This window comes from Gymnoscopelus braueri (assembly GCF_963280865.1).
Source record: "Gymnoscopelus braueri genome assembly, chromosome: 4".
In the NCBI taxonomy this organism is placed as follows: Eukaryota; Metazoa; Chordata; class Actinopteri; order Myctophiformes; family Myctophidae; genus Gymnoscopelus; species Gymnoscopelus braueri.
The window spans coordinates 23,916,236-23,932,730 of NC_137605.1; the positions used below are offsets into that span (position 1 = coordinate 23,916,236).

Below are 16,495 nucleotides of genomic sequence, written 5' to 3' on the forward strand. Positions count from 1 at the left end.
CGCAATCAGAGATTAAACAATGAACGCGCGTCAAGCGCGTCGAACTCGTCGACGGCCAACTGGACAAAGTAGCACTTGACGCGTTATCGCGTCGTCCGCAGTCAAAGAGTTAAGGTAGTTAACCTTTAAACTCTCAATATTTTGTCAACTTGACCGTTGGGCCGGGCGTTGGCTCTGTACTTGGTCTGCTCTTTTTCCCTCTACACCGACTCTCAGAAAATAGCCGATCTACAAGCTCACAACGCCTCGCAGCGCGAGGCGTTGTGAGCTTGTAGATCTGCTATTTTCAGCTAATGGTCCCCACCACACAAAGATTTGGCGGACCCCCTGTAGTAACTCTGAGGACACCCTAGGGGTCCCGCACCCCCCGTTGAAGACCCCTGTCATTATGTCATCCATCAGTAAGCACTCATTTAAAAGCAGTGGTTCTCAAAGTGGTGGTCCGGGGACCCCCAGGGGTCCTTGAAAATCTGTTTAACCAATCAACAGAAATGGTATCTAAATGATTGTTTTAGTGACGTATCGTGCAAATGTGTTCTATTTACAATTTAACCAAAATGTGAATGCATAGCTTCATGTATCATGAAATGTGCAGAACATTTAAATGTTAAAGGGGTAGTTCACCCCCAAAATAACTTTTTTTCTATTGATTACTGACCATCTGGAGCCTTGGAACTACCCCTTTAAGCTTTTTTTTTTTTTTTTTAACCTTTGTGTTTATTTAGCATTTTTCAGACAGTTAGACAGAGGAAGAACATCGTTTCATCATATCATTTTTTGTTTCGATTTCCCCCCCCTGAGAAAAACATAATTTCATCATATAATTTTTTTTATTCCCCCCCCCCACCCCACATTACTGGTTAGAGTCCATACAGACAAAGCAAAGTAAAAAAATAATAAACAAACATATACAAAGTGAAAAGTATAAAAAACTAAGCATATGTCACAATATAGTAATTTTTTGAAAAATTATTAAATTATAATGATACTAAATAATAACTAGACACGTCGCAATTCAGGGCAATTGCAGAGTGTGGTTGCGCCGACGCGAGTCGCGGGTCGCTGCCGCCGGGACTCGAGGAATACGCTGGGAGGAATACCGTCGGAGGCTGCGCCAATTACATTGTCACGCAACTCCTGAGATCACTTGCGTTTCATTTTGAGAGGATTGGTCCCCCCAACATATGTTTTTTGCATCAAAAGGTTACGTTTTGAGCATTTGTGGCGCCCCCTATGGATCAAAGTGGACATTGGGGTATAAAAACTGTGGGAGGAGATGCGGTTTGAAGTTTTTCAGTTTCTCTATAACAATAGTCTTTATTAGTGTGGTTGCCCTGTTAGGGCAACCACACTAATAAAAAAAATAATAAATTAAAAAAACGTTATGCCTTTGACTGCTGAACCATCATTTTAAGTCTAGATTTATTACATACTTTCATTAGATTATTAACCCATTAAGACTGGGAACGCAGCACGTGTGTCATTTATTTCATAGATTTCTATGGCTGTATTGCAATATTTGTAAGCTTTTCCAGAGAGGCCTATGCATCTGTAATGATGTGTATTGTACATGTGGTGGTCCTGTGGATGCAGTGTACCTGTGGGGGCCTGTAGTGCAGAGTTGGGGATGGTAGCGTTGTCCAGGGGCACAGTGCTGGTGTCGGGCTCTGGGGTGCTGCTAGTGGGGGACGTGGGTACTGGGTTAGGGACCACCCGTGGTTTTCTCTGGACACGCGCACACAGCACACACACACACACACACACACACACACACACACACACACACGCACACGCACACGCACAGATATATTACAAAGTGTTCACATGTAACCGATTCGTTACCGCACACATTTGATGCAAGCATACATTGATTACCTAAATACAAATCATACATTGTCGTGACAATAAATAGATGACAGACAATGTGATACTTTTCTTATTTTTTCATATCAAGGCTTTCGAGGCTAAACCCTGTGCTGAGGTGTATATTAGTAAAAGCAGGTGTGTGTGTGTACATTATAGGGGTGTGGGAAAAAATTTATTCGAATACGAATCGCGATTCTCATGTTGGACGATTCAGAATCGATTCTCAAAATAAGAAAACAAGTGGCAAGTTCTGGGCTGAATCGGGTAAAAAAAACGATTTTGAATCGGGAAAAAAACGTTTTGTAATCGAGAATTGTTTTGAATTTTGAAAAAAAAAACGTTTTTGAATCGAAAAAAAAAAACGTTTTTGAATCGAGAATCGTTTGTTTTGAAAAAAATCGGAAAAAAACTGAATCGTGACCCCCAAGAATCGGAATCGAATCGAATTGTGAGATAGCAGAGGATTCACAGCCCTAGTACATTAATCTGTTTTTTTTCTACCTTGCTGCCAGGTTTGGGCCCTCTTTTCTTTGGGATTTTGATGGGTTCTGCTGTCTGGCTCTGGGCCTGCTGCAGAGCCACCCTCTGGGCCCAGTTGGCAGGCAGTCTGCCCCTGGGTCGCCCCGGGCCTGCCACCGGCCTACCCGGGCCTGCCACCGGCCTACCCGGGCCCGTCACTGGCCTCCCCGGGCCCGCCACTGGCCTCCCCGGGCCTGTCACTGGCCTCCCCGGGCCTGTCACTGGCCTCCCCGGGCCTGTCACTGGCCTCCCCGGGCCGGGCATGGCGCCCTCCAGCCAGCCAGCTCTCTTGGCCCAACCCATCTGTATATGCAGACAGCAGCAGAGACACAAAGGGAAAAAGGTTATTGTGGTGGTGGTAACGCTCATCTATTTTTGGCAAAAGAAATATATTATTATTTTACACTTTTGGATTCTTTGAATATATACCGGTATATCGTTTAAAGCGGACATTTTTAACTCAAATCTTTGCTTCTGGGGGTCCCTGGAACAACATATTTTGAGATGGGGGTCGGCAGCCAAATACATATACATTTTGGGGGTCCTTGACGTGAAAAAGTTTGAGCACCACTAATATAGAAGCATACGTTTTTTCAGAATACTGTTGGGATTTAGCAAGACATTTGTAGAATCGGCTTCAGGTCTTAAAGGGTTAAATAGTAACTAAACCCCACATCCAAACCTGTGTGAAGCCTGACCTCTAATGAAGATATCACATCACCTGGTACCAAAACCAGCCAAAAGCAGAAAACCGGTTCAGTACCTTGCGTTTCTCCATTAGATTTGGGGCGGGCTGGGCAATATCTATAAATATACGTATCAAATGCTGGCATGTGGATAAAGGGAAGTTGCAAAGATGAATTAGCTTTGTATGAATTAATTTCCCCCACATCCAAAGATGATTATCACTTGTCAAGGATCAACGTTGAGATTCACAGTATGCAAACTATTGTCACTGGCTGATTAGAGCCCCCAGGCCTAATGTCAGGCATAACACAGATTCAGGCTTGGAGTTTAGTTACTTTTTAATGAAGATGGAATATTATGCAGCCAGGAAAGGGCAACGTAAAGTCTATAAAAGATGTTTCCTGGCAACAAGGCGTTTACATGGAATTTAAAGCTGGCATTCAGAGACAATCACGTGGGAGCTGCCGTCAATCTGAACAGCTGGAAAATATTTCCCTGGTATTCCGTAAATTCCGTAAATTCAAACAACAGAATGCAAGAAGATTCTGTAAACATATGTCACGTCAAACATACGTTGGCAATACAACGCAAATGACACACACACATGTATATACGGTATCAAACATAAAGAGGCCATAATGAACTATTATCAATTGGGTTAAAGGGATAGTTCACCCATTTTTGTTTCTTTTCTATCGATTAGTCACCCCATGGAGACTTGAATTCATGGATTTTTTGCATTCCTAAGCCAATAATTGTATGACCAGCGGACCGGTAGGCAGCGGTTCAGGTAGGAGACACAAAGGAGACTCTTTGTGTCTGCTACCGGAACTGCAGCCGGTCATCAAATGATTGGCTTCTGTGGCAAATAGAAGCAGTGAAACACAGGGCACTTTTGGGGTATTTTGTACCGATGCATTGCGGCACAGAAGACCATAACTAAAAGCAGTCGTCCATCCATAAAGGACCTCTTACCTTGCCGCCAGGCTTAGGGCCTCGTTTCTTGGGGATCTTGATGGGCTCCAGGCCCTTGCCCGGCTGCGTGCTCTGCGTTCCTACCGCGGAGCCCTTCTGAGCCCAGGGCCCCGTCAACTTGGTTTTCCTTCGGCCCGGCTTGCGTCCCCTCTGGCCCGGGGGTCTCCCCACCGTGGGGGTGGGGTGCATCGTCGGGCTCTCCACAGTCCCGTCTGTCAAGGCCCCGAGGCTCTTAGGTAACACTGCTAAACAGAAAGATAGAAGCACAAAGACCATGGAGGGGACATGGGTGAGACATAGTAACAACCAATGACAAAGAACATATGAAATGTTGCAGTGCAGTGTAACTAATAGAATAGTTATAGAACATAGGCATTAAGGCAACAGTAGTGGCACATATTGCTTTAGTTGAAAACGGGCATGTTGAATATGAAAACTCCAGTAAAATGGTAATTACAATCATACTACACAGCAAAATAATATAAATTATCATTTTTTGTCAAAACCTCCAACCTGAACTGGCATTTTGAGCCAGGTAGCAGGCTGACACTAAACAATTATTTCTGGACACAATTGCTCAAACATTTTAATTTTAATTTGCACCCACACACCCACAGAGCTTGCTTGCACAAGCAACAGTGACTGGTTTGCATAACCACGCTTAACCCACCACACACACACACACACACACGCGACGGCAGCAGCAGCAACAACTATTGGCTCATTCAACCACTCAGAGGTGTTGTAAAGAGCAGAGTATTATATGAGGCGTAACGCTTGCATATCGTAGGATGAATGACATGCTGAACGTTGCATCCAGACACAGCCTTTTGTGCTGAAGGCTGTAATGACCCAGTTTTGCTTTCAGCTGGAAGGAACAAAGAGGCAGCTTGTGTTACACGCGAAACAAACACAAGCACGCATACGGTATTACAGGGTCTCATGTGTTACACACTTTCACTGCATAATAAGTTATACAATACATCGGGGAATAATTATTGAAAGACAGAGAGTGCTAGACAAGAGACAGAAATGGGAACAAAATGCTTACACACACGCACACACACGCATCACACGCGCACACACACACACACACACACACTTAAGGCTGCAACTAACGATTAATTCCATAATCGATGAATCGGTCGATTATTTTAACGGTTAATCGGATTATCTCACTTATTTAGCAATTACCTCATCATTTAGATTTTAGGTTGTTTTAGGCATGTTCTATCTAATCACACACACACACACACACACACACACACACACACACACACACACACACACACACACACACACACACACACACACACACACACACACACACACACACACACACACACACACACACACACACACACCACATCACATCACATCACATCTGATCTAGTTATACTAATACAAGTAAGACGCGCGGACGCGGGAAGCGAACGCCCAAAAAATTTAATAATAATGAAAAAATATTATTTAAAAAAAATAACCAATAAAAAAAATATAACAAATACCAAAAAAATCTGCGTTAAAGGTATAGTAGGCAACATTAAGCCTATATTTGAAAAATACCTCTATATATATATTTTGCATTTTTTCCCCTCTATCAGCCACTATATAATGATGCTGGGGTGTTTTCCTGCATTGAAAAACACTCCTCTTTCTGAAATCCGTATTTTCCCTACTATTTAGGTTACACATCCGGGTATCCGGTGCGTAAATTCACGCACGCATGTGCGCATCCGTGCGCGTCCGTGTCCGTGTGAACTTTTTACTTTCGGTTTTAAAATGCTCTCAAACTTCGTTTTTTAGGCACATAATTTACTTTTCAAAAAGCGTTTGGATAGAATTTAGTTGTTTAACTTCATATATGTGGTCAATTAGTCATGAAAGAGCCTATTTAAAAATTAAAATTCAGAGAACCGGCAGGGGCGGGCAGTTCCGCGAATTGTATCCGTATAAAGTAACCTATATTCCGCATGGCCCGTTTAGAAGTCTGCTTACTCTATGGAAGTCCTCCGTGCGTCACCCCCTGGTGGTCGGGGAAACGAACTGCTGGATTTTTTTCCTTTGTTTATCTCTGAATCGCCTACAATCCCTTTAAAAGGAGCATCTTAGAAAAATACAAATTCACAAAAAAAAAACTTTGAATGTTTTTGAACAATTCAACAAAGTGTTTGAAGTGCCTGTTTCACCCACTTCCGGGGGGCGGAACCAAAATCCGAGCCCGAAGTATTTGTTCGTAGTCCCCCACTTAGGGGGGGTAGAAAAAGTTTCGGAGCGATTCGGGCACTTTTCATTTAACATGGGGTTTCAATGGGGAGTTTTTAGGAGCCTTCTCCGGGGCGTGGCTTCCGGGGGAAGGGGCAGGCTTAAACGCAACCTTGACAGGTGTGTTCAGTTTTCAAAGACCTTTCATTTGATGTATGGTACGTCTATATTGGACATTTACTTGGCTGCACACAGGCAGTGCACACAATACTGCACACAGAGACGCGGACACACAAGCCGAGCACGGTGTCATAGTAAGCTCCACGCGCGGAGGCGCGCCGTTCGCAATTATGCATAATTCCCTTATTGGTAAGCTACCTCCTTAAACCTTGTTTAAATGTAATTCTGGAACCTACATGACTCGTTCCCTGCCATTGACGAGATTTCTCGTTTTTCTCTGCATGGCTCAGCCTGCCATCGACGAGAAAAACGAGATTTTTGAAAGAAAAAAAAAATATATATTATTATTATTATTATTATTTTAATTTTTTTTCATTTATCACAAAGGAAGCAGGAGATAACGCGATGCGAAGATTTTCTGCTCCATTCACTTCAATGTTAAAAAATAAACTGAGACAAAATTCACATTTTACCTATTTTTGCAATGTATTTTCTCAGGCAGGGAAGGGGGTAGATTGTGTATATACTCTGGCAGTTAAAAGTCCCCCAAGCTTGCGTTGAACTTGGTAAAGCTGCATTCTCCTTTTGATGCCCCTAGCTCTTTGGAATGTCCTCCAACTACAGATTAAGGTTCTTCCCTCTCTGGCAGAGTTCAGGGCTGCTTTCAAGCTGTAACTGTTTGAATGTAATGCCATTTTTCTGTGATTGATAATGTTTGTTCTTTTGCTTGTTTTAAAATGCCCCGTATTCTCGACGACATTGGAAATGAAGCGAAACCTCAACTGCCTTTTCGAGAATAAGTAAAAGGTTTGAAATGAAACAAACGCAAATTAGTAATTTGTTTTTCCTGTTTTTCCTTTTGCATCTTGTGTTTTGTCAAAACAAAGTCCAGAGTAGCAGAGACAGACAGCAGACATCTGCCTTGACACACTTTCTTCCTCGTCTCAGTTTATTAAGACAGTCTGTCATCATGGCTACAGAGGCCTCTGAGACCACTGACTGTACACACTGAATGAGACACACTGAATGAGATGTGTGTCTGCAACATAAAGACAGGAGAGAGAAAGGGAGTTCTTTCTCCGCTTCTATAGTGTTAAGCTGTAGATTCAGGCTTTTGCAGTTGTTCTAATACTGGCCTTAGAAATGAGTGATACGTTGGCATTGTTTTGCACATTACACCGTAGATCACACATCTTAGGCTTTTCAAAGAGTCTAAATTCAGAAGGTGTGGCTCAGAGTAGGGTTCATTTGAACGTGCTTTGCAGCGCACTTTATTTTCCAATATGACTAGGGATGACTTCTCGGTTAATTAAATGTAAGTAAGGGTGAACACTAAGAGAAAGTGATCTAAGGAAATTCAGACCTGGCCATTGCAAATCATTCTTGCTTTGTTTTAATGCACCATATCTGGACAATTGAGACAGTGTCCAAATAACTGTCTTTCATATAATTGGAACATAGAATAATTAACTCATATGTAGTATTGAAAATAATATTACTGTCTCTCTAGCTTTCATTATATTGTCCTTTGACTCCATGAATCTGGTAGTCCAAGGAGCTGTAAACCAACTGTAATATTGATTTACAAATACTGCCTGACCCATGCTTTTAACTACTACGTCTTGTATTAAAAATACATAATAATATAGGTTCCATGTGTCACTTAAAAACCATGGAATGATGGGTTTGCTGGAGCAGAATGATGAAAGCTCGTCAGTCAGAGTTGCTCGGTCATAACGTCTGGCCTGATGGTTCAGAACAGATCAATAGTTTCAGCAGAGGATTACCTGACTCGGTTCAACAACAGGCCCATGTCTTTTAGCTTCTCCTACGTCTGACTGTCGGCTGCTTTTGACATCAAGAAGCGTAAATTCAGACCCATAGCAGCCATAAAAGGGCTGAGTAACGAGAGATAGAAGTGTGGGCGGAATGTGGATAGAAATGTGCAGCATAAAAAAAGCATAATAAAGTGGTGAGCGGCTGACAGCCCGTGAGACAGCGCACAAAATGTATCTCGCAACCTCCCACCCATGATGCTTAAGCTGAAATGAATCTAAATGACAACAGATAGCATTGAGGTGGGACAGCATTTTTACATCGTCAGCCATATCCAAATCACAGGTAATAGCGACCGCGAGCGAGAGAAGAAACACATTAACCACAATAATTGTTCATAATTGAACAGTGGGCTAAAAACTATGCAGTCACACTCGTTTGTCTAGCTAAATTGATGTAAAACTATTTCAGCATTAAATAGCCTGCATGCATGGTAACATAATATGCAACATACAGTACGGTATACACCACAGTGTATACATCATGAACCTACAGTACTGTATATAGAAGACATTTACTTTACTTACATAAGGCAAGGCAGCTAGTCACTTTGCACGTGCAAGCCTATGGAACATAAACACCCCCCCCCGCCTCTCTCTCTCTCTTTCTCTCCTTCTCTCTCTCGCACGCACGCACGCACACACACACACGCACACACACACACACGCAAACACGCAAACACGCACACACAGAGTTGTGTATATAGACTAAGCTGCAGAGGTATTTGTCCTGGATCAACCCCTGGACAGATTTACGAGAGAAAGCGTCTGCATCCATTAACCCCTTAAGACCTGAGGTTCCGATTCTACAAACGTCTTCTAAATCCTAACAGTTTTCTGAAACACTGATGTTGCTATAATATCAGTGGTTCTCAAACTTTTTTTTACGCCAAGGCAGCGGACCCCCATCTCAAAATATTTAGTTCCAGGGAGAGACCCCCGAGAAGCTAAGATTTGAGTTACAAATGTTTGCTTAAAAAATATATACATATTCAAAGATTAAATGTTCATGTTATTTTCAAAAATAGCAGATCTCGGTGCCGCGCTATGAGCTTGTATATCTGCTATTTTTGAATAGCCAAAGCGTAAAACAATGGCTTAGAGTGCTTAAAATCCAAAATGACAGATGCCTTTCCCGGTCTTAATGGGTTAACACATGCCTTGTGGCCTGTGGGGGCCGTGTCGTGCTTTTTAAAATACAGTGCATGTATTGAAACACACATGGAACGCACAAATCAATGAATGCACAACCTAGAGAGACTGCAAGCTATACTGCTGCGCTTTGGGGCGAGCGGAGGAGAAACCCTGGTCAATGGTGCAGGTTGAAAAATGCAACCCTTTGATCCTCCTCCTCGGCACCCGGGATGAATGCTGTTTTTTAACCCTTTCAATCTGGGGAAAGCATCTGTGTCATTTTAGATCTGAGCTATATATCGTCTCTCGGTCGGTAGGGCTGTCACGATTAAATTGTGTTTCTGTCGTTGAAAATGAATGGAAACATGATGAATACAAATTACATTTCTGTTTGGCTTTTAGCTTTCGTAAACAAAAGATGCACAGGGGTAGATATGACAAATAACACATATTTAATGACTTTATACTTAAAAATAAACATTAATAGTGGAAATAGCCGATCTATAAGCTCAAAACGCGTCGCATCGCGGCGCGTTTTGAGCTTATAGATCTGCTATTTCCACTATTTTTGATTTATTTTTTAAATATATGATTTTTTTAACATGGAATTGATTACGATTATGCAAAAAGAATTGCGATTATATAAAAGAATTGCCTATCTGTCGGGTGGAAACCGGCAAAACAGTTACTTTTCAGGAATACAAATTCAGAAGTACCAAAAGTAGCAGATCCACAAGCTCAAAAGCTTGTGGATCTGCTAATTTTGATGCTTTTGTGTGACGCTGTAGCATGATCAAGTAGGGCGTTCATTTACAAAGAACACAACATTTTAAATATGGAGATAAGAGGTTTCTGCCCGACAGCAAACGATACACAAGCAACAACAGAGGTTTTCCAGAAAACTGTTAGGATTTAAGAAGAAGGCATTTAGAATCGGTTCTTAATGGGTTAAAAAAAATGCCTAGAAGGTGGAAGGTTAAACATCTGCAGGACACATGTTGATCTATGGGGAAAGAAAAGGTATGTAAAACACAAGCACACACAAAAAACCCTCGAGAGAATCATAACTCTTGTTTTTCTTTTTGCTCTGCCGAAGTCAGAGCACCGAGTTCATCGGGTTCACCAGAGGATTCATGTTACACGGTGAGACGGCTTTCTACAAAAGAGGTTTGAAACCCGACGGCATTCAATAAGACTCTTCCCCCGTCTCTCTCCCAAGTATTCCTACTCACCTCTCTCTCTCTTCTCCGCGTGACAAGAGCAAACGCTTCGGCTTTCTGTGCACAGCTGTCCTCTCCTTCACCCGCACCTCCACTTACTGCTCTTCCACTCTTCCTCTGGCCTCGCTTGCTCCTCCTCCTCCTCCTCCTCTCTCTTTTCCTTCCTCCCTCCCTTCCCTCCCTCCCTCTCTCCACGCTGACAAGACAATGTAAACAATCCGCCTTGTCGCGGCATACGTCTCCCTCTCTCTTTCTCTCCCGCCTTTCATTCCTTTGCCTGCCTCCGGGGGTGTCTACTCACAAGTGTTTGTCTTTTCTTTCTTCTTTTTTTTGCCAGGGTGCCAACACGGGGCCCCTATAGAGGGGGCACCCGGGCTCACTTCAAAACCGCCTCCCACACCCCCCCGACTGTTGCCAACTGGGCGAGTGCCAGGCACCTCATAAGAACGGGCAGCGGAGGACACGTCCTCCCTTTCCCCTCCTTTCGCTGTTTCCTCTACTCCTTCACATCCTGCACCTACACACACACACACACACACGCACACGCACACGCACACGCACATTAACTTTCACGGAGCGGTTCTCTCTCTCATACTTAATCAGTTGCTCTAGGTTACAATGTTTGTTTGGCTGGCTACCACAACAGAGTGAGGCTACACACACACAACGTCCTTGTTTGTTACAAACTCGAGATAATATCACAAGCCAGAACTGACAATGGATCACGCAGTGTTGCTCAGATACTTGCATAAGATCCTGCTTTGAACAAACTCAAACACATACCGTGAAACATACTCCTGTAAGTCATTTTTGATACAGTGTGTCATGGTAGCTACCTGCGGGGAATGTTTCTTTTTCACACGGCGCTCTGATTTAAGAGCAAAGATTACAAAAGCATACAATTGAATGTGTGTGAATGTAGTGCACATTGTAAATCAATTTGGATAAAGGCGCTATATAAATGCACCAGTTACCATTTACCGTTGAGCAATGAGATCTAAAATGCACACCCTTGCATGAATACTATAAATAACTTCACTTTATCTGGCTATGCAATAGTTCTGAGCAGAGAAATGGTATGTTTTAGTCAACTATTACCACAGCGACAAAAATTACATTAGATTCTTACTATGCAGGAGGTCTGGCTGCATCCAATATGATGACAGCGAAATATTCTATATAAAATTAAGAGTTTTAACCCATTGAGACCTGAAGCCGATTCTACATGTCTCCTAAATCCCAACAGTTTTCTGAAAAACGTATGTTTCTATATCAGTGGTGCTCAATCTTTTTCATGTCAAGGACCCCCAAAATGATATGTATTTGGCCGCGGACCCCCATCAAAATATTTTGTTCCAGGGACCCCCAGAAGCAAAGATTTGAGTTAAAAATGTTCGCTTTAAAAATATATATATTCAAAGATTTGCACACATTTTCACGATTTTTCAAAAATAGCAGATCTACAAGCTCGTAGCGCGGCACTCGGTGCCGCGCTATGAGCTTGTATATCTGCTATTTTTGAATAGCCCAAAGTGTAAAATAATGCTTTTTAGCTCAAATCTAAAAATGACACAGTTCCAGGTCTTAATGGGTTAATAATCAAATATCTGTTCAACTATTTTTTATATCTATCCTCGCTTTTGGAACCAAAGGTTTACTGGACATTCAACACGTTCACAAACACACATTAGATATACCAGTCCACGTAAGAGCAGTGAACAAGGAAAGACTACTTTCATGTATTATGCTCCACACAAATGGAACAAACTTCAGGACTCTCTGAAACTGGTGCGATTGGTCTCAATAGAGACATTCAGGGTGCTTCTTGAGGACACACTACATAGTGACTGCACCTGTTTCATGTAACACTGTTTATTTGCATCTGTGACATTGTAATGTGATTCAAATGTTTGTTATTGTTTCTCATTATATATGTATTTTATATGTTGTTATCAGGGCGTCCTTGAAAAAGAGAGCTTGCTCTCAATGGGTTTCCCTGAATAAATAAAGGAAAAAGAAAGACTTGAAAGGCTGACAAAAATAATGACATAATGAACTAATGAATTTTACAACCCTAACCCTAACAGCCTTTACAGGCGTCCCAGTTGCTCCGAACTGTGCCAAAACCCTCAATTGCTGCGCCTATTTTACTCATTGAGTGCCAATGACGTCTTTTGACGGCCGTTTTCAGTGTGCCATTAGTGCCAATGACGTCTTTTGACGTCACCTAAAACAAATATTTTTTTCAAAATAAAATGTTTTTTTTTTTTTTTTTTATCTCAAAGGAACTAGGAGAAAACGATTTTCAAAAAGTTAATGCTCCATCCACTTCAATGTTAAAATGTAAACGGAGAACAAAAATCACATTTTTCCATTTTTCCTGCCTGTGGCGGCACATGGATCAACAAGCTTGAAATAAGCCTGGCAGTGAATGAGTTAGCAGCTATGGATAATGGAATTGTATAAAATATCGAAATGATAACATGGCTGTGTGTCTCCAGACCTTTGGTGCCAGGCGGTTGCAGATTGTCTCCAGTGAGGGCACACCAGCCCACGGGGAATATGTCTCTGGAGTCGTAGCGGCAGTAGTAGTCGAAGGCCCCCCGCCAGCCGTCAAAGGTGACCTGCACCTCCACGCCTCGCAGGGCGCCCACCGTGGCCGGGCAGATGAAGTGGGGGTTCTTGCGGTCCACGGCCTCCAGCTTCATGCCCACCTGGAAGGAGTTCTGCTCCGGTACGGGCGGTTCCTGCTGGGGAGCAGTGTGGCAGAGGGGGGGACGATGGCAGAGGTAGGGATGGGAATAGCGGGACAGGTTTGCAACTGGTTAGCGGACATCATTACATCATTACCTGGACATTTCAGCCATTTGAAAATAGCCGATCTACAAGCTCACAATGCTTGTGAGCTTGTAGATCTGCTATTTTTAAAAGATTTTTTTTTACATTTTATACATTTGAAAACTTGTGAAATGGGACACTGCTTTCTACTTTTGGTACATTTTGATACCAATACTTATGTTCTTTTAAGTAAATTTTGAATTCCGGACTTTTACTTGGAACAGAGTATTTCTACATCGCAGTATTGATGCTTTTACTCAAGTAAACAATGTGACTACTTTGTCCACCACTGCTTCTCTCGAACCTGGTGATTAATCATTAACCCACAGGATTTAATATTGTCCGTCTTATTAAAAAAGACAATGCCTACATAAAAGGGAAACTTAGATGGCGTCTTTTGCAACATAGTAGGCCTAGCTGTCCATCGAGGCTCTTTACACTGATGGGAACGCATTTAGGATAAAAGAGAAAGTGATTCAGACACTTTTTTCTTTTTCTGAGCGGTCTGCAGAGCGCCCGGGGGGGGAATGGTTGATCAGAATGGTATTCATTAAGGATCTTTGCAAATTGCAACATCCAACATGACAAATAAAAAGTGGTGGGCATAATAATAATAATACAATTGGCCTAAGCAGTGTGTCATAACCTTCGAGGCTCAAAAAATGTGGTGGTCTACACAGATGGATATCAACAGAAAAACAAATATGACATTGACTTTAACTAAACTAAATCACATTTTTACACACCATCTTGTCCCTTGCATGAACATGGACATGAGTGCAGTTTGCCTGTTTCATCTACATTAGCCTCGATCTCCAGCCTTTTATTGTTTAGTTTTACTAAAAAATAAAAGCCTGGACCAGCGCGTCAGTGTACCCGGTATGAGGAAGTGTTCATTTCCCCAACCAACCAGAGTGCAGTGGGCGTCGCTCGTAATGTTGTGTTAACGGGGCGGGGGTTGACGGACAGATCGGTGAACCAATGGGATCAGGCGCAGTCTCTCTGCGCCTCTATACACCCGCCCCTCTATACACAAAATCAGGAGCGTTGGTGCAGCCTACATCTACATGGACGCATGGGAGCATGTGTTTTTTCATCACATGTTCGGCATGCTCATAGTTACATGGGTCAAGATAACGAAGTTGGTGTCAACGTATGAGTGAATGTATGAACAGCAGTACTGCAACTACCCATTATTTTCTAACGTTTATTCTATCATTTACTTTTTCAATTAATTGAATAACCGAGAAGTGTGTTTTTTATGTTTTCAAATATATTATATTCAAAGAATCGTTATTTTATACTTTTTAGCACAACTTTGTCGTGCAAAGATTATGGAAATAGATTGTGATCTTTTTTGAAACCTTTCGCTTAAAATGAAATGCCCAAAATAGGGGTTGACCATTAACCGATTATTTGATTAAATGATCAATTATATCCCACATTTCTTATAATCTATTAAATCGATTAGTTCGATTAACTGTTGCAAATGAACATAAATCAACACCCAAAGAATCTGAACGAAACAAGCAGCTATTGTGGCCAGTGGATGAACACGATTACTTCCCTTCCCCGATCTGAAGTGAGACTTTATGCTACTTCATGGATGTGTGAACGTTGCTGCGTGCGGAGCTCGTGAGCTTTGTACAGTTACCTTGTGAAAGATGCGTGAGGGGGCCATCTCAGCCCCGTTGAGGGTCTTCAGCAGGAACATGGGCCAGGAGGATGCATTGAGACGGAAGCCTGGCCAGAGGACATAAGGTTGTTCAAGGGGTTAGCTGCCAGTGGTGGAAGAAGTACTCAGATCTGTTACTTAAAGGAGAATTTTGGACTAAAGTTTTCTTACCTTTTCTATGACGTTATGATATCTTAGGATGAATGGTACAGTAGAAAAATTTCATAACTCCACCCCTGAGCCGCCACAGCTTAAAAGGTGCGTGGATAGGCCTTAGGTTAGATCACATATTTTAATAGCTTTTTTTTCCTTTTTTTTTTTTGAGATTTGACGTTCATAGTGACAGAACACTATGCAACCAAAAGACGAGATTGAAATCTCGAGATTTCAATCTCGTCTAGCGAGACTTCTGTTTTTTTTTTTTTTTTTTGGGACAGTGTTCTGTTACTATGAACGTCAGATCTCACCATTTTTTTTTTTTAAAGCTATTAAAATATGTGATCTAACCTAAGGCCTATCCGCGCACCTTTTAAGCTGTGGCGGCTCAGGGGTGGAGTTATGAAATGTTTCTACTGTACCATTCATCCTAAGATATCATAACGTCATAGAAAAGGTAAGAAAACTTTAGTCCAAAATTCTCCTTTAAGTCAGTGTTAGTTCACAAACGTTTTCATGTCAAGGACCCCCAACACGATATATATTTGGCCGCGGACCCCCATCTGAAAATATTTTCTGCCAGGGACCCCCAGAAGTGAAGATTTGTGTTAAAGGTTTTCAGTTTTTTGTGCTGTATGCTTGTATATCTTCTATTTTTGAATAGCCAAAGCACGCACGCACGCGCACGTGTGCACACACGCACACACACACACACACACACACACACACACACACACACACACACAAAGATAAGGGTTAGTGACATTTTATGTTTTCAAAACATCCAAACCTTGATGTTGATCCAAAAACATGGGCTTCAGGAATTTAAAGGGCAAAACGCTAAAACCACCTTTTCAAGCGAGTAAATCATGTAATGTGCCACCACTTCATAATGCAATTGGTTCTGGTGCCCAATCTCAACTTTGAGTGTTCATTGCAAAAGGTGCAGCTCTCTCTATTTCCAAACGTAAATCACACTGCCCTCTGTGGGCTGAAAACATTGAAAAAAATGTGGTGCGCTGCAATCCATGCCTCATGAGCAGCACAGTCCAATGTCATACCACCTTGGCCTCTCAATGAGTGCTCTTTCTCATTTAACACATTCACCGTCAAAGACGGATATATCCGTCTTTTAAAAAATTAATGAAAAAAACAGTCCAGAACCCAAGATAATGTGATCCGAAGATTTACTGCTCCATTCACTT

At 42.1% G+C, this 16,495-nt stretch overlaps 1 protein-coding gene across 5 annotated transcripts in view; it reads right to left on the reverse strand.

Annotated features, from left to right (window-relative positions):
- LOC308084266 (polycomb protein SCMH1) overlaps positions 1–16,495 on the reverse strand; it is a 38,199-nt gene that overhangs the window by 12,435 nt on the left and 9,269 nt on the right. For 3 of the 5 annotated variants that reach the window (XM_080426824.1, XM_080426825.1, XM_080426828.1), the window contains 5 exons: positions 15,114–15,202; positions 13,125–13,371; positions 4,048–4,292; positions 2,368–2,688; positions 1,599–1,725 (listed from right to left, as the gene is read on the reverse strand). In XM_080426824.1, the coding sequence (XP_080282950.1) occupies positions 1,599–1,725; positions 2,368–2,688; positions 4,048–4,292; positions 13,125–13,371; positions 15,114–15,202 (1,029 nt within the window). The remainder of the gene's footprint in view (positions 1–1,598; positions 1,726–2,367; positions 2,689–4,047; positions 4,293–13,124; positions 13,372–15,113; positions 15,203–16,495) is intronic. The other 2 variants (XM_080426827.1, XM_080426826.1) reach the window with 2 other exon arrangements.